Source organism: Lepisma saccharinum, chromosome 21 (assembly GCF_977018435.1).
Source record: "Lepisma saccharinum chromosome 21, izLepSacc3.1, whole genome shotgun sequence".
Classification (NCBI taxonomy): Eukaryota; Metazoa; Arthropoda; class Insecta; order Zygentoma; family Lepismatidae; genus Lepisma; species Lepisma saccharinum.
The window spans coordinates 60,659,536-60,679,821 of NC_139249.1; the positions used below are offsets into that span (position 1 = coordinate 60,659,536).

Below are 20,286 nucleotides of genomic sequence, written 5' to 3' on the forward strand. Positions count from 1 at the left end.
CAAAAACAACAACTCACCGAGCATTAAAACAATTGCACCTACGTGCATATAAGGTACAGGTTGAGCAAGAACTGAAGGAAGCAGACAAAGTTGCACGTGTAAGATACTGCCAGTGGTTTAGAAATATTATTAGAGACAATGGTGTGAATATTTTGGATAAGGTTTTTTTCACGGATGAAGCATGGTTCCACTTAAATGGATATGTCAACAGTCAAAATTCTCGACACTGGTCAAGTAACAATCCCCATTTGTTACATGAACAATCACTTCATCCACAAAAGATCGGTGTGTGGTGCGCAATTTCGCGGAGAAAAATAATCGGTCCATTCTTTTTCAACACAACAGTTGACGGAATAGTTTATCGTGACCTTATCACACAGTTTATTTCTCTGTTGGAACGTGATGAACGTGATTGTTGGTTTCAACAAGACTCCGCAACATGTCACACGTCTAATGAAACTTTAGACATGTTGGCAGAGTTTTTTGGCGATCACATTATAAGCAAAAACTTATGGCCCAGTCGCTCCCCGGATCTGACGTCTCCAGATTTTTTTCTATCGGGTTATTTGAAACAAACAGTTTACATTAATAACCCAAGAACACTTGATGATCTAAAAATAAACATTTACACAGCCATTAACAAAATAAACAAATCAACCTTGCATAAAGTTGCTTCCAACATGATAAAACGTGTTGATGAATGCCTCAGGGAAAATGGTTGTCATTTTCAACATCTTTTATAAAGCTGTTTTGGTCTGTTACGTGCTGTTACGTGCATTGCATGGTTGCCAGGAGTAGGTAAGTAACACTTTTTTCACCATAATTTTCATTTTCTTTTTTTCCTGTTTCCAGTATTTCCATGTCATAGACCATCACTAAACACACCTCTTGTTGCCTTCAAACATCAACAGTGTTGCCACTGTACCTCATATTTTTTTTTAAAACACCCATTTGGACCGGTACGCTTTTACGAGGCATTTCAGGATTGGCTATACGCGAAAACGATCGGTTTTCTTCTCTGAACTATAGATGGCGAAATAGTCCACCTACACAAGGTGGAAATTGACGTCCAAATTTCCGTACAAATGTTTGACATGCAATTTTCCATGCTTTGTGGAAAAATAAATTTACTTTCATTTACATTTGGCAACACTGCATGAACAACACTGCACCCCGTTTGTTGTTTCTATGTATAAAAATATCTACTTGGACAGGGCTAACATTTGGTGTATGACTTATGTATGTACAGGTTTTGGTTACAAAGGAATGCCACTCTTAATTCCCAGTTGCGCCGTTCGTGGGACACCCTGTAGCATTCAAAACTCTATCATTCTAGATGAAATAAGTATTATCGACCTAGAAAAAACTATAAATTCCCTAAATAACAAGAAATCATGTGACATTGATGGTTGGTCTAACCAACTAATAAAAAAGTGTACAAACTCTCTACTTCTGCCTCTGCAATTTGCTATAAATTCATCAAAAAGGAATGGCATATTCCCAAAGATCTTAAAAAAGTGTGTCATAAAACCAATATACAAAAAAGGGGGTTAAACAGACCCCTTAAATTGCAGACCAATAGCATTACATCACCGTTCTCAAAAGTAGTAGAAAAAATAATCTGCAATAAAATTCAAATTTTGCTCCAAATTTAGTATTATAAATCAAGATCAACATTTTTTTCAAAAAGACAAATCAACAAATTCAGCAACTGTACAATTTATAAAAATAATTACAATTACAAATAATTATAATGAAATTCCAAGCACGGTTTTTCTAGATCTGTCTAAAGCATTTAACTCTCTCAACCACAACACACTTAGGCATAAACTAGGCATTCGAGGTGGCACATTTAACCTAATTAAGTCATTTATTTCTGAACGAATACAATCCACTCAAATTGAGCACATGAATGATACATCTATCAAACCTTTTACTTCAGTTTTAAATCGTCAAAGGTAGGTGTCCCTCAGGATCTATACTTGGTCCATTATTATTTCATCCTTTACATCAATGACATACCAAAGAACAACATGACTCAAACTATCACCTATGCAGATGACACTAACATAATATGTAGGGCAAAAACAAAAGAACAATTAGAAATCCAAACTTGCATCTCGATTAATCAAATGACCCAGTACTTAAACGCTAATAGTCTAAATGTGAACCAACAAAAAACAAATTTCATGATTTTTAACCCTGGCAACAAGAACAACTTTGATAGATAACTTGACGGTCTACTTAGTTGAAAATGAAATAGCTAGGATTGATCATCGATGGTAAACTAAATTGGACATGTCATACTGACTATATCTCTGATAAACTCACCAAAAACCTATACCTGTTGAAAATTCTTTCACAGTATCATATCAAGGAAATCATCATGAATCCATATTATGGTCTTATCTATCCTCACTTAGAGTACTGTATCACAGCTTGGGGAGGAGCAGCTCACATACATACATACAAAAAGAGTATTTACACTACAGAAAAGGCCTGCTAGACTTATATGCAAAATCCCATCCAGACCCACATGCAGAATTGCCTTTAATGAAAACAAAATTTTGACTTTATATTCACTGTATGTTTATAAATCTATTATTTTCATACTAAATGATGAGACACAAGTTAGAAGTCAACACATCCATGGACTTAACACAAGACAAAGAAAAAACTTTAATGTCCAGACAAACAGACTAACTCTGCCAGACAGAGTTTTACACCACATTCTGCAGGTGTAAAATTTTACAACAAACTTCCTTCCTGGCTAAAAAATATCACTCATTTTAAGAAAAAAATGCAGTTAATCAAGCAATATCTCGCAGAAAGAGCATTGTATGACATAAATGAATTTTAAAATAGATTGGGCACAACTGTCAATTATGTATTTAAAAAAATCTAGTAACCTCATAGAGCTTAGTGTTTATAAATACTATCACATAAATTTAAGGAATAATGTATCCAACTTAAGAAAAAAAAATATACATACACTATATATTTTTATTATGGGCATACCTGCTTATCATTGTTTTTAATACTGTAAACGTTCAATTTATGTAAATTTGTGTATCACATATGTGCGTTATGTAAACATCTTTGATGTTTTTATACTGTAATATATCTTATATTATATCTTATCTATATTTACATGTATCTGATGATATCCATACCTATGGAAAAAGGGCTCGACAAATAAATAAAGATTATTATTATGACTTCTGTTTTCGATGACGAGCAAACAAGCTAAACCTTGCACACATGAGTGAGATTTTGGCAAGGTGAATTTGCAGCTTGTTCGATGCTCAAATGGCAACACATAGCAATCTGCTGGGTGCTAAAAACACATAAACATGCTTCTCGGGACTGATTATTATGAAAGTGAACAATGGAATTGTACGAAACAAAGTGTCCTATTTCCTCACATTATCAGTGGGACTTGTCCTTCCATACAAACATTCACAGTATATACAAGTATTGTGAAAGTGATAACACATTATTACCATTATTGCTGGAGAAAACGAAAAAAAAAAAAAAAAGTTTGTGTAAGATAAATTGACTGCATTGTACCTGCATCTGATTTAGCTAATCTGATATTAAAACAGAAACACACTATTGGTAAGAACTTCTGAAAGTTTCCATGTGAGGGAGATCCAGAAAGTGAATTCACATGGCATCCATACGTGGCACTAGTGATCAGAGCCTGATGCACATATATATGCATATATATACATGATGTGAATCTGTGCACCTCTTTCTTCTCAACTGAAAATGCGGTAACCCCACAAAATATCAAACTATTTATTTTCGTGTGGTAAGTGTTTTCTGTCTCCATCATTTGGCACAAAAGGTGAAATAAAATAAAGCAAATCAATCAACCTTACAATACATAAAATATTATTGTTTGGTTCAAGAATAATTAAGACTTTCAACTCACAGTTATTCTCATAAGATGTTATATTCATTTAGTTTCTTCTACAAAAGTTACTTCATGTCTTCTACCATCCTACCAAATTTCATGAAAATCTGAAATGGTCAGGTTGAAAAGGTTTTTTTTTCTTTTGGTGAAGATTTGGCACAGAATGACCGTATGCATAAACCTCGTTTCAAAGAATATTGATTAATAAGCAGAGCAAATTCCACTAATTTTATTTCATAGCCTTTCAGAATATACTTTACCTTAAACTTCAATTTAAAAAAAATGGCATGATAACTGCTTTGCCTTATAATGATAATGCAAATTTAGTAATCTGAGATGTTGACATACAAAAAAATCAACATTATAAACAATACAATAGTTTTTCTCGATTTTCAGTGGAGGAATATTTGTGACAACTTTTTAAATGGGATATACATATATTTATGAACTTCAGAAAAAAGTTTCAGAGTGGTAGGCCAATTTGACTTCGAGATACAACTATTTCTGTTAAGCACTGCAGGCTCCCACCATGGCCTCAGCATTGACTGATCCATGCAAAATTAGGAAATTTAGCCTCCTGTTTCTCAGGAATTATGAGGGCTACAGAAGAAAAATTGTTCATGGGTTCATACCTTGGTAGTATTAACGAATACACCAAGTTGCATTAAAATCTGAATGGTGGGTGTCATTGCCTGGGGTTCTTGTTTTAAGTCCACTTTATGCACAGAAAGGCTAATTGGAACTAGACCTACAGTTTAAAGTGAGATCCGAACCACTATGTGCCTCTACCGGGTATCGAACCTGGGACACCTTGATTACAAGGTGACGACGCTACCACTGACCCATGGAAGAGGACCAATCATTACCTGGGGGATTTAAAATGGAATCAGTCTGATACAACTTTCATGAAATTTAACACTTAAATTTATGGTGTTTTATTTCATAGCACATACCTCCATATTATATTTAACTGTGCAGGTGAAAATTTGTAGTAGTTTATTTACCCATTCGTTAAAACCAGCATATGCTACTTTCCTACAGAGTTATAATATGAAGTACTGTGAAGAATATTGAATAACGATATATGCATCAGAGAATATTAGATAATTCCGAACATTCATTTTAATAATATTCACCAGGGATATTAGATAATTCCGAACATTCATTTTAATAATATTCACCAGGGATTTTTAAAGTTTTTGCAGTTGCAGCTCCCCTCAGATGCCAAAATCTGCATTCACCATGTGCCTACCATCAGCAATAATAGATAAATGCATGTTATGTGACCATAAAAAAAACACACAAAATCTGTTCGTGTGTTAATTTACTGTTTGTACGCATACAAGTAATGAAAACATAATGATAAATACAGATGATGCAATTTCTTTAATGTTCATAAGCTGAGAGATAAATACAGAGTAAGAAAACCAGGATATCGCAATGTTTAGCTGAGTCAGTGAGTTGTATGAGCTTGCTTGGTGGCACACATTATAACTAATCTGGGTATATATTTGGAAATGACAAGGATCATCTCAGTCTCGATATTTACTCTTGATTTTTATTTGGACTTGATCACAGTCATGGTTAAAAGTCCAGTTTCACGAAGATATAAAGTCGCAGAAGGAAGCATAATGTGTAAGGCCTTATTATTGTTTAACTATGGGTACTTATTCTTTACGGATGGATCCAAAATTAAGACATTGTCACAGATAGAAACAAACAAAATAACTACCAGGATAAATGGTGTTACCATCTCCTAGGCATCCTTGTGTCCGTTTGAGCTCCCTTTAAGCTGAAAATTGGGGCAAATTCCAATAACGACCCCTTCGAAATAACAACCCTTTTCCCGGGAACTGTGAAAGGTCATTGAATCGAGAGTTGACTATACTTCACTATGTTGTCTGAGGAAAATTCAGTAAGCTGCTCCTCATCTGCTTTGGAAAACATTGATGGAGGGTCTGCATTGAATGAATCTCTCATTCAGTTGTGCAGTGTGAGCTGTGGAAAGAACTTTTTGAAGTGGATGAAGTTGTGTGAAGTGCTCCACTTCATTGTAGTCCTGTTCCTTCTACCACCATGCTCAGTGTAGGTAAACAATCACCAATGTTTTCATCTTCAATCTTTTTCTTTGAAAGCAGCACTTCCTTTTGAAGGCATGCACAGGATTCTAGCAACCATTCTGACTGTGAGTAATGTACTGTTGCCAGAACTGTCCTCTACTTATATGTTCCGATTTTGTCAGGGTTGTACAAAAGAACATCTTGTTACTAAGTAAATCATGCATAGTTTTTTTTCTGAAGATCAAGATATTTATATATATCTTTATTAGTAAGTATAAATTTCAGGAGAAAAGAAATATCTGACAGAAGTTCTCGTGCTTCTCCTGCAAAACTTCGGTGGACGAACTGATTCATGCCACTCACCAATTGAAGGCATAGTCCACACAGAATTTTTGGAGCATGGAACCACTGTAAACTACGATTGGTACATGAAGACCTTGGAGAAACTCCGTGCACGATTACTGCAAGTTATGCCTGGCAAGGATGCAATTCCTCAATATGACAATATACACCCACAAACACTCCAAACACAGGATGCATTGCAGCATCTCAAATTCCATGAGATTTTACCCCACCAGCAGTACAGACCAGATCTCACACCTTGTGACTATTTCCTTTTTCCGAGGCTGAAAGAGCACCTGAAGGGACACTGTTACACCTGTGATGCCGAGGTGCATGCAGATGTGCATTGCTGTTGCCGGGAGAAGATGCCTGATTTCTTCGCCGACAGGATGCATCAATTTGTCCTATGTTGGCATTTGTGTGTGGACAATGATCGTGACTACGTAGAAAAGTAGTGACATTCTTGTAGAGGACATTCCAAACTTTAAGAAGACATATAGTTCAGGTAAGTAGCTTGCATATTATTGATGTTATTGCGTAGGAGGCAAAACTTTTCAAAATGCCCCCATACCACTGTGTGTGTGTGTACACATGTATAGGTATTCTGTTGATATTAGTTCCATCACAGCCCAAAAGGCGGTAGGCATTTGTATACCCGAAGTGGCATAGGTGAGCAAATTTTCTTTTGAGCAATGTAAGAAGAATCTACAACACAGATTTCCCAATTTAACACTGTTAGATTTCTACCTCTGGGAAACTGAAGAATAATGTGTACCCCACAAAGCCATGGTCATTGGATGACATGAAACATACAATTGACTCTTCCTGTGCTTCCCTTCTTGCAGAAACCATATTTGTTCTTTGTTGATCTGTTCTACAGCACTGCTGACAACTTACTGCTGCAAATGAATATCTGTAACTTTAAGATATGTGACTAGCAAAAAAGTTTATACTTGGTGTTATTATTTTTCCCCTTATTATATTTCAAAGAGTGTAAACACTATTTTGGGACATTCTGTATGTACGTTTCTACTGGCCTCACTCCCACCTGATCCAACTCACTCACTCACCCATGGTGGGAGATCATTCAACCAGTTAGATATGGCATGGAGTGTGGTCACTATGTCAAACCACAGTCTTTGTTGTATGTTTCCATGACCAGATATATATGTATTAAGAGATAGTAAACACTTACCAAAAACGGAAATCAGAAGTCGATATTTTGCTGCCTAGTCACATTTTTGCAGAAGAAATAGATGAGGTTTTATCAGGATGAGGGGGATGAATTCAGGCCTTGGCCTCTGAGGACTAGGGAGAATGGGATGGCTTTTTCTTTTGCTGTGGAAGGGGTGAGAGATGGAGTAGTGGAGATATTGGAGGTGGTTGGTAGGTTTGATGCGTATGCAGGTTTCTAGGTGATTACCCTTGATGTGAACAAACACATCTAGGAAGGTCATCTATGGAGTGGAATCAGGTGAATTTGAGGGTGGTCAAGTTGTTGAAATTTTCTCTCTCTCTCTCTCTCTCTCTCTCATTCCTGATTTAGGAAGGTTGCAAGAGGGTTCGCCACGTGTCCAGAGGAGGAGGATGTCATAAATGAATCTTAGCCAGAGAAGTAGCTTCTTTGATTGGGAGTCTAGGAACTCATGTTCCAACCTGCCCATGAAGAGATTGGAACAGGAGGGGAGGTATTTGGAGCCCATGGCTGTGAAATGTATTTACAGGCACAAACACTGGTGTGTCAGGGATGAGAGTGAAGTTGGACAGGCCTTCAGGGAGGACTCTGGAAAGGAAAAAATCCACAGATTGAGGCAAACACCTCAATTCATCCTCCTCATCCCACCCATAATACAACCTATGCCTGCATCAAGCACTAATCAACCATGGCATTTTTGTAACGATTCCATTGAAAGTAAATTACGCCATTACAACCCGAAAGCGTCCGTGGCTTTTTAACCACACATGTACGAGGGGCGTACTATAATGATTTACACTTTATTTTTTTCAGGTCCCATGGCCCACCATTCGAGAAGTGAGGACTGGCATATGAAGCTACGAGTCTAGTCTACCGATTGCAGGCAGCAGTGCACAAAAAGGATTGCCAGTGTTCACAGAGCAGCACGTTCTGTACATCATTGTCAGCGGATATTGGACAACATGTAAAGTGACTATAATGGCCAGCGTTGGACAAGTTGGTTTCTATCGAGAGAGGGTGTGACCACAGCAGAGATTTACAGATGATTTGTGGCAGTGTGTGGTGAACATGCACCTTCACGGAAAACCGTTTACAATTGGGTGGAAGGCTGGAAAACAGGATGCCCGTCAACTGAAAAAGAGACAAGTTCTGGAAGGAAAGTGACTGTGACAATACCAACAAACATGGCACAGGTTGAGCAAGTCATTCTTGAGAACAGGTGCATCACGTTTTCTGAAATGGAGGTGACCACGGGCCTGTCCAGAAACACCCTGCAGCGAATCATGCACGATCACCTTAATATGGGGAAAGTGTGCACCAGATGGGTTCCCAAATCCCTGACATGGGTGCAACGGCAGCAAAGTGTGAATGTGAGCAGAGACCCTTGTCCCTTTTTCTGTTGATGTGTGTCCTGTTTTCCAGCCATCCACCCAATTGTAAACGGTTTTCCGTGAAGGCGCATGTTCACCACACACTGCCACAAATCGTCTGTAAATCTCTGCTGTGGTCACACCCTCTGTCCATAGAAGCCAACTTGTCCAAAGCTGACCATTATAGTCGCTTTCCATGTTGTCCAATAGTCTGTTGATAATGATGTACAGAACGTGCTGCTGTGTGAACACCAGGAATCCTTTTTGGGCACTGCTGCCTGCAATCAGTAGACTAGACTCGCAGCTACAAATGCCAGTCCTCACTTCTCGAATGGTGGATCATGGGACCTGAAAAAAAATAAAGTGTAAATCATTATACTATGCCCCTCGAAGAAATTGTAGATTATGAAATAGTAGATATCATATGTAATTAAAAATGATGAAGAGAAAGATAAAATGCTTACATAGAATTCAAAGCTTGTTTCTGTATGAGTCGTTCAATGACTGGTGAAATTCACAAAGCACGTAGTCCTATGAAATGATACAGTCATACGATTTGAAGATGACAGTCGATATTTGGCATCAGTTTTACCTAACATTATTTTCATCCTGAATATCCTATATTGTTAGGCTAGTCTTAGATATTGTTAGTCCTACTTCTTACTTGAATGTTTTCCCCCCCTCCCCTGTTCCCTTGTAATTTATTTCCACCTAAGATTAAACATGCAATGCCCTCCTGACTGTGGTTGTGCCACTGCATTCAAGCATACTTTGCAATAAGCTGTAAATTTTAGTCTGTGAACCCTTTCATGACATTACATTGGCAGACCCAACAGATGTCAGGAGAAATGTCACCAGAGCAGCTGTGGCATCCCAGGGTGACAGCAGTCTAACAGACTGAAGTGAAGCATAAGACAAGCCATGAAAAACAATTAAGAGAAATTCAATGTCAACTAGATACCTAGTGGGCAACCAAAAGAGTCCATGTTGAAGTGAAGAAATAGTACAAAATTGCAGTTACCAATTTCGATTAAAACAACCACAAGTTGCTCTCTTCTACGTTTTATGTGCCATTTTGACTTAAATCTGTGAAAGAATTTTGCAACACACTCTTTTACTAACATTGGAAAAATCTTATTGACAGTAGTAAAGAAAATTATAATGTAGATATTTTCGATTACCTGGAATTAGTATCTTCATCCTTTACTGGGTTGTTCAAACCCACATCTGTCAGATTTATTATGTTCCTTTCTTCTGTTTTAATAGTTGGGATTTCTTCGTCATTATATTTCACATCTTCCTCCATCTTCACATATTCTCTTTTCGCAAATGAAATTTTGCTTTCTTCTCCTACATTAAATTTATTTTCTTCCCAATTGAATGCATTTTCCTCTTCCTTGACTTCTGATTTGGAGACAACTGACTGCTCTGGCATGTTTATATTTCTTATTGAATCAGGTTTTGTATCTGGTGATATCACAGGACCAAAATTATCCAAACCATTCTCACAAATGTCATCAACTTCACGTATGGCATGTTCAAGCACCGAAGTTTTCTCACAGCTTGTATCTTCTGATTTGAAGTGAGCACTGGAATATGGGAATGCTGGTAGAGATTTGCTATCTTTAATACATTTTTTTTGTGAAGTGCTGAAATTGGCTTCCCTTTCACACTCCAATGTTGTACTTCCAGATGATATATTTTCACTGAAATCATCAGACAAGAGAAGATAAACAGTAAAAAGAGTGATTATATCAATAAAACAAATACAACAAACTTTTTCTCAAAATTTCTGAGAAGAGGTTGTAATGAAAGTTGTTACGTACCCAATAGGACCAAATAATGTAAATAGTTTGCCAAAGTGGAATAGAGATGGCAGAACCAGATGTGCAAAATTAAAAATTAACACAATATACGTGAATAACTATATAAATAAGAACAAAGCAAATTGGAAAGATGAAACACAATAGAATCTAATAAAGAATAAATATAAATGGAATAAATTAATGTATATATTCGATTAATCAAATCAGTGATCATATGTAACTTAATCAGAAAACTAAAAAAGCCAAAGCACCGATACAAAATTTGTGTCTTTGAACAGATCTTGAATCTGTCTTGATTGATTTACCATCCACATAGTGGAAATTTTGTTTACACCGGTGGTGGCGAGTTCCAGTCGATGCCCCACAGCACTTTTGGTTGCGTGTTTCAGCCGTGGCACCTACTTGGATGCGCGTGTCAGTCAGTTGGCACCAAGTATACACATTGTTGCACATATTTAGTGTTGGCGCATTCCAATTGCAGCCGCAAGGGAGGAGATTAGTACAGGGTGGCTACTCTAGGACCATGATAAAATTCAAGTATAATTTCCGGTTTTCAAAGCAAATTTTCAAAAAATTCAAGGCGTTTTAAAAAAAACGTTCAACTTCACATTCAATAATAATGGAAAACAAGTACACAAACTGTATTTTTGAATGGCAGAACATGCATGATAAATGCATTCCAAATATTACTCTTTTCGTACATATAACATCTATAACTTTCATGTACAACAAATGTTTTACACATATTCAAAATGGAGTGATGTAGAATAAGAAAATACATGCCAACACTAAATTGTGTACGTATTCAAAGTTTCTTTCAACAGCAAAAATTATATAAATTGTCTCTCAAATGTGCAAGCTCCTTTTTCTCATGCATGTCTTATTTCTCTCTCTGGTAATTTACAATGCATTACAGAAAACAATCATATTCCAAGTGAAGCGAACAAGGAAATTTTTAATCCATTTTTTTGCAAATTAAAAACAATGATTGATTTAATAGGGTGCAAATAATTTCACGAGGTAATTCTCTCTTTTACAACTTTTATCATTTAGCTTGTTGGGCAGCCAGGGTCGAGTCCCGCCGCTCCCTAGCTATGGCTCTGAACTTAACGAGACTAAGAAAAGCTGCGAGCAAGAAAATTTTATGAAATGTATTTTTATTTGCATACAATTTGAAATCGAGGGGTACAATTGCAACTCTGTGCCCTCTGCAGGTGCCCTTGGCCATCAATGTTTGCCCCTTGCCTTTCTTAGAATTGATTTCCATTCAAGGTTGAAAGGGGGGGGGGGCAATGCCCCCTGTCCCACTGTGGTTGCGCCATTGATATGCACACACAAATATAGTAACAATATGAAGTGTGTGTGTGTGTGTGTGTGTGTGTCTGTGTGTGTGTGATTGCAATGTATCCAAAAATTCTAATTTAATTAAACGGTATATTTAAAACATTAAATTTGAGGATCTTAATTTACAATTGCCATTTCACATACTCAGACTCGAAATACATCTACAAGTCACACAAATATTATGGTATATATTCTAACCTGCAAAAAATTGTTAATTGTGTAAGAATTTCAAACTCAAATCTACCTAATCATCTTCAAGAAATCTATTTTTTTGCAATAATCTTCTGTCTGTCAGATTGTCACGGTGGCTACAAACAAGCAGAAACGAAATTCCCTGACAATTACAAACTTAACTAAATCGATTTTTTGCAAATGGAAATAATAAACTCATACAGATCCAGGTATGGATTTGTTAAGTACCAATATTATCTTCTACGAAATTCACTTAATTTCTCTATTCTCTATGATTTGAATTCAAACTGCAAAATAGTGAATTTGGAAAATTATTACAATTCACAAGTTAGGGAAGGATTACGGAATTTTATCATACAGAGTAAGTTTAAAATAAAATACTTCATTATTTTTAAAGTTACCACTAAATGAGATTAGAGTGAAGAGTGATTGATTAAGAAATACATATTGTAACTTATCAGTCTCCTCATCCATTCTCGGTATTATATGTTGATATTTCCACTGAGGCTTGGAACCCTCTGCTTGCAAGAACCATTACTGCGGACTTATTTTTTTATGCATAAAGCTACTTCTCTTGTCTCTGTAAAGCAAACAACTTAACTCTTGCATATTAGTGAAACAATTGAATTGTACAAAATAAAGTGTCATATTTCCTTACATAATCAATGGGATTTCTGCTTCAGTACAGTATATCCAAGTGAAGTACTGTGAAACTGACAACATGCATGTATACCATTATTGCTGACGAAAAAGGTATGTAGGTATTGGAAATTTAATGCATGGAATTTATAGAATTGCATTGTATAGGTACCTGATTTAGCTAACCAAACATTAAAACAGGAACACTCTGTTAATAACAGCTTCTGAAAGTTCATATACGAGGGGCATCCTAAAAAAAGCTCCAATGGTGCCTGTACGCAGCACTAGTGGCCGGAGAGCGACACACACATGCACGCAGAAAGAAGTGGCATGTAGCTGTAATCTGGTACAGTCGCAATGCAGCCATTTTAGGACAGTTCTAGGTTAAAGATTGCAGCTCTCATACAGTCTCCCACCGACTGCGATGTAGCCTAAGTGTAGTAATCAGATTTTTGCACGCTCAGAATTTGGCACAGAGACACCAGCAATCATGTGAGGTGTGCAGACCGGACGTCATGAGTGATAGTATGGTCAGACGATGGTGCAGACAATTCACACAAGGCCAATCGAATGTGTACAACCCCATCCAGCTTCACTTCAGGTGAGAGGTCTTGGACCGCTGATGCAAGTTCCCCTCTTGCATCAGCGATTATTCAGTATACGGTACAAAACAGACTTTTAAAAAAGTGTTTGTAGAGGCCATGCTATGGTGACGTCAGCATTGTGGAAAATGTGTACGTCTAGACAGTGATTATGCAGAGAAATGATGGCAGTTTCAGCTTTCTGAGGTGAGTCTATTTTTCAAAATAAATTAGGAGACCTTAGAACTTGAATGCCCCTCATATCGAGTACAACACAAACATAACACTATTTATGGTTAAATTCTAAAGTCAAATTGTTAGAAAATTACATTCTTCAGTTGAATGCACGAAATAAATGACTCACTGCAGGTTCAATGATTTGCCAGTTGGCTTGTCAAGGACACTGTAATGCTTAGTCTTGATCTTGGCACTGAACTCGTTTTCAGATTCAACTGTAAATATTGGTACAATTTGGATTGGATTTCCAAAGTCTTTGAGTGAGGTGGGAATGTGTTTTGGATTTTCTTTGTAGATACGAATACATTCGACTGATGATGCGCACATGCTCTCTCTTACATTAAAGTTCACATTTTCATATAAACGAGAAATTAACATGTCACCACAAACACATGTCTGTATCTGAATTTAATGTGACAACATCCGAAAAATAATCTAAACTTTTCAAACCAGCTCTTCACATTGTCCACCAAAGATTGAAACATAATATTTCGAACGTGTGATTTTCAACTTTGCTTGCTATGAGATCTGAAGGATTTCGGATTTGCATGTGGAATGGTAGTACTTTCAGTGTTTGAAGAGCATCCATCATAAGGTACAGCTTATTACATTACAAATAATTACTATGTCAAATGTTTTACAAAAACTTCAAAATTAGATCTCTTGCGAGTTGATCAGGTATCATCTCGACTCAGTATTTTTTTTAAAAGACAACACAACGCTATAGCTGTCAACAAAGGTTTGATAGGTGTTAAGGACGAAGTGGCCCAATATACGTCAAAGACAGGGCACAGTTTTCGTTTGACAGTAAGTACTTTTGAAACACCCTTTAGAAGTCTGAGAAAATACCGAATACATTGCTTCTAAAAGGCACTGTCCAGGGTACATATCTGCAATAAATTAGTTTAATGATATTTTATATATAGCTCTAAAATGAACTGAACTGAAGTGGAATTCTATAAGTATGATATATTTTATAATATGCTTTTCATATTCAGTGGGTGGGAAATGATTATACCTGATTTGGAATTGCACAGGTTAGAGAAGGGGGAATCCTCCTCACCCCCTTTAGTGTGGCATTAATTTAAATGAAATACTAGTGTTGGAGTAAATTTGAGGTTGGGAGCATGCACTTGCCAAATTTTTATAACATTCACCAATGCAGATTTATGTTTCACTTTTTTGTGATAGTATTCAATATATATCCCGTTTTGTTGGATTCTGTTTGATACCTAAGAATAGTGCAATGTCATTGTAAACTTATGTTAACTTGTGCAAAACCAGTAATACGTCAGGATGATGAAAGTAAACCTTTGTAAGCACTTCTACATTAAATAAGGTGAAGTGAGCCAGAAGAGTAATAAAATTCCAGCAGCATATTTGCAGTCTAAAGCTCTTGTTTGTACATGTGATTTTTGTTGGATGTTGCAACCAGAAGACATCCAACAAAAATCAATTCCATGCGAGTGCCATGCATGCAATTTCTGTCGCATGTTGTAGTGAGATACTTTGTCAGGTGGCGATATTCGACAAAAATCGTATGTATCAATGGAGCCTATTTGTTTCCACGTTCCTTCAGTTTGTCCAACAAAATGCCTTACTACGATGTCCGAGAACTATCGGAACTACCAGCTCCCACCCCCTCCACCTGTTAACAGTTCTGTCCCCTTACTCCTCCCATACGGACAAGAAAAAATGATAATTCAATGCATTTTCCACGTAATATTTAGAGGCTTAACACATTTTTCTGCTCCTCCGGAAATCTCTCTCTCTCCTGCCATCACTGATTTCTGGCGCCGTTGTTATGTTGTGCATAAAAGGGGCCTAAAAGTTGAGGCCAAAACAAACAACAAGATTTCTGATTTCTTGTTCCCATGCAGAGTTTCATGACGATATCTTTAAATGAAAAAAAAAGTCAAGCAAGACAAAATTCACTGACATTTCTCTGACTTTTTTTGACACCTCAAATTCCCTGACTTTTTCCGGTTTTCCAGGTCTGTCGCCACCCTGAAAGTAAACAGATCGAGAGAATTGTGTTTTATTTTTCACACATCATTATTTTCCTTTCTCGATAAAAATAACTCAACTGTGAAAATCTTGCCTCAGGGCATTTATCAATATGTATAAATTCAATAGGATTTGGATTAATAAAGGTTGCGATTTTTCACGTCTACAGAGATAAATTCAAGCAGAATCCACGCATAATTCCCAGAGCTAATAATTCACGCAGAATTCCCAGAATTCAAGAAATTCCCAGTGAGTAGCCACCCTGTAGTATAATTCCCAAAGCTTAAAGGAAAAAAGCTGGAAAAAGGATAAAGGTATTCCTAAATCGTAGAAAGTGGAAATAGAAGGGAATCCAGAAGGAAGCCCATGAAGGAAGTCCAGTTCTAAACCCTGCATCGAGAAGGAAGTCCAGATCCAAATCCTCCATTATGAAGGAAGTCCAGATCCAGATCTTCCATTAAGAAGGAAGTCTGGATCCAGAACATTTATTAAGGAAGAAGTCCAGAAGGGAGAATATACAAATCAAGAAAAGAAATAATAAAGAGCATATTCAGATGAAAATTGACTGTAAACAAGAATTATAGAAGAATGTAGCTTATCATGTTAATATTCTGATTCCATTTAAACTTTGTTTAAATAATATATTTGTTTAACCGTCTACATTCAAAGGCATTCTGTCTGGTTTCATTGTCTACAAAGAACCCTACCCTGAAGATATTCTAGCTGAGGTTTAAGATTAAGATTTATACACCTTGCACCAAATAGAGGTGGCATTAATAAATTGGCGCTCCTAATGTGTGGCATACACGAATGCATGTAGTAAAGTGTGTTATCATAAAAAAAAGAGGTTAGGTAGTATGAAATTAAGAGCAAACATAGAATAATGAATCCCATGACAAATTATTGTTTTGTACAAGTCATAAGCATGTCATCATTCAGGGTGCACACAAACACACACATGTATACAAAGGCTTTCTGCTGAAAGAAATGGAAAATATAGAAATTTTTATTACTATTTTTATTTTCCAAGTTTCCATTTATGTACATATGTTCAGTATTACAAGGTGTACAACTTTGCTTCCGCCGTTTTTCCCCAAAAATATGATGCTGTAATGAAAAACATTGCTTACCCAGGCATTATTCAAAGTATTGTCCATCGCTGGCCACTACTTTCTCCCATCTTTCGGGCAGCGTACGAATGCCGCGTCTAAAAAATTGTTCATCTTTGGAGGCGATCCACGAATCGATCCACTTTTTGACTTCTTCATAAGATCGGAAGTGTTGGTCAGCCAGTTCATGAGCCATTGATCTAAACAAGTGATAATCAGAGGGAGCGATGTCTGGAGAGTAAGGCGGGTGGGGTAGGACGTCCCATCTTAATGTTTCGAAGTACGTTTTCACCACTTTGGCAACGTGGGGTCGTGCATTGTCATGCTGCAAAATCACTTTCAGACGTTTTCAAATGGCTTGTTGTGTCACTCCCAATGATCGTGCCAATTCTTCTTAAGTTTGACGCGAGTCTTCACTCAGCAATGTCTCCAATTCTGCATCTTCGAAAACTTTCTGTCTTCCACCACTATGCCGGTCTTCGACGTTAAAGTCACCGTTCTTGAAGCATTGAAACCACTCACGACAGGTTCTCTCACTTATAGCGTCCTCACCATACGTAGTGGAGAACATTCGATGAGCCTCAGCCGCAGTTTTCTTCATATTGAAACAAAAAAGTAGAACCTCCCGCAAATGGCGAGAATTTGGCTCGTACACTGACATTTTCAATCGCGAACAACTTCACGATGCACACACCACTCAACTAATGTTTGAATGGGGTTATCTTGACAGAGATCCAAGCTAACTGCGTGACGTCTGCGATCTGCTTCTCTCGACCACTACTTCCTGTTGTTGCCACCTGTCGGAAAACAGCGGAAGCAAAGTTGTACACCTTGTAATATTTTCAGACGAGTATCTGCAAAGCAACATAACAGACATACTAAAAGAAATTTGCAATTCATGCACACACGTTATATTCAAGCTATGTTCATGTATGATTCCTTGGCCATATACCACACATGCAATGCAATTTGTAACGCATTTAAATATTGGAACTATGAGGCATATTTTTAAAGTAAGTTCCGTTTTGATATTACACAAACACAAGGACACATGTAATAATTTTATTTTTACATGAAAGCCTGGGCCTACATCTACCTTTCAAAATAATTGCCACCTACATTAAGGCACTTATCGTATCAAACGACCAGCTTCTGAATGAAATCTTCACAGAAATCGGCCACCTTATGCGATAACCACTGCAGCATGGCTGTTTTCACATCATTTTCTGCGTTAAAGCACTGACCGGCAAGGTGCTTCTTTACGTGCAGGAACAAGTGATAGTCACTGGGTGCTAGGTCAGGGCTATAGGGACGATGATCAATTTGTTCCAAACTAAATTACACGATGTGATCTTGGGTTCGATGCACCGTGTATGGACGAGCACTGTCGTGAAGCAATACCATCCCTTTATTAAGCATACCACACCTTTTGTTTTAGATTACACAATATAGTTTATTCAAGGTCTCAAATATGTTGCAGCATTTACTGTGTCACCCTGTGACATCCAGCTAGGTTGCAGCACAGGTATTACTTAGGGAAATTTGAAAGGAAACGTGTTATTGGGTGTAAGATGTTATAGCGCTCGTAAACCTAACTGGACAATCTCAAATTATTGGATTTCCTTAAAGGACAATGAAATTAAAAATAAAGGCAAGTCACGAAAAGGATGTTGACATGTGGGTAAGCGCAAAGTCAACTTTCAAACAAAAAAACGGTTACTCGTAGATATATTGAATTACATTAATTTAGCTGATCTCCGTACTCTTCCTTATTTATCTAATGTGATGGCAACAAATAGGACACATCATAAATTCCAAGAAACGTGCGTAATTTTAATGAGCATTACCACAGAGGGCATTGGGAAGAACACTGGTTCTCTTTGTCAAACAGAATGTTTAGTAACAAATATTTTCTGAAGTGACGAAAACACTGCATTCGTTATTTGCTTAACAAGAGAATGACTGGTGTGTTCGTTCCTTCTATTAAATAAGCACAAGAATTTGTTGAAAATATGTACACTAAATTCGTGCATGCATGTGGCCGTGGTGGCTCAGTCGGTAACGCATCTGACTACCATGCTCAAGTTCCCGGGTTCGATCCCCGGCCGGTTCAAATCCGGGAACTTTTCTAACATAGGAAGTGGTCCCAGCGCCCACCCAGCGTCAAATGGTATGGGTACCTGGGGGAAACCCTGGGGGGTAAAGGCGGTCAGGGGCGTGATGCTGATCACATCACCCCCACTCATGACCGGATCAAGAAAGTGTGGGGCGTTACACCACACCCCCTATACGCCTTCATGGCATGGTGCTAAGCACAGGGGAACACTTTACATTTTTTACCTTTTTACTAATACTACCTTCACCCTGTACTAGGAATCAGTCTTAATTTAACTGTACTTCAATTTACTGACACGTATTTAACAAGAGTACATCACTTTTATTCATGACTTAAATAACAGTTACAATTTGCTCATTCACAATTCAATTATGTTTCAATATTAGATTAGTAAATAACTGTCTTTTGGTTTTAGCACGCAAAACGAACAGTACTTCATGCAATATCAATAATTCTTTAAACATACGTCCATTTAATTGAATACACATACATATAACTTTGGTATATTTACACAACAAGTGAACAACGAATAATTTATGTACAACTCCGTAATTTCAATTTCAAAAATGTTACTGACTCTTATACTACAAGGTAACCAAAAAAAAGTTCTTGCCGTTTTTGACGTCCCATTAATCATGTGCTCACAGAGAGGAAACGAAATGACGCACGTGCCTGCCAAGCGATCCGGAGTTAGTCTGACCATCGACTGTCAGTAATACAGGCACCTTGCGCACACACAGCAGTCATAGGTCGTCCAGTGTCGACAAGAAATGGAGGTATCGAAGCAGCTTGTTCGCATGTGTTTGTTGTATGTCTTCAAAGTGGGCCTGTCAGTTGCCGCATCAAGTTGCCGCACTGGCCAGGCATTTGGGGAGAATGCTGCGAACGAACGCACTGCCAGGCATTGGTTCCAGAAATTCTGTTCGGGAGATGTGAGCCTTTCGGATGAACCTCACAGTGGACGAACACATGTGTTGGATAACAAGGATCTGAAAGCAGCCATCGAGGAGGACAGTGGTCTAACTTGTGATGAACTTGCAGAAAGGTTCCATGTTTCCGTTAAAACAGTCAGACTGCACCTGCATGGGATAGGGAAGTCATACAAGTTAAGCAAGTGGGTACCCCACACATTGTCGGCAGCCAACAAGGAACAACGAGTGACAGCCTGTTTGTCCTTGCTCAGTCGGCACCTGAACACAGCCATATTCGATCGCTTGCTCACTGGTGATGAAAAGTGGGTCCTCTCTGACACTCCCAAGCGTACCAGACATTGGTTGTCGCCACGTGACCCTGTTCCTCACACCTCAAAACCACCTCTGCACCCATGAAAGGTTATGCTCTCCCTATGG

General features: G+C 37.7%; 1 protein-coding gene across 4 annotated transcripts in view; it reads right to left on the bottom strand.

The window, feature by feature from the left end:
* The window catches only part of LOC146004332 (uncharacterized), a 381,568-nt gene that overhangs the window by 304,016 nt on the left and 57,266 nt on the right, over positions 1-20,286 (bottom strand). For 3 of the 4 annotated variants that reach the window (XM_083143104.1, XM_083143102.1, XM_083143103.1), the window contains exon 3: positions 10,068-10,592. The exons of the other annotated variant lie outside the window; for it this stretch is intronic. In XM_083143104.1, coding sequence (XP_082999230.1) covers positions 10,068-10,592 — 525 coding nt within the window. The remainder of the gene's footprint in view (positions 1-10,067; positions 10,593-20,286) is intronic. 4 annotated transcript variants of the gene reach the window in all.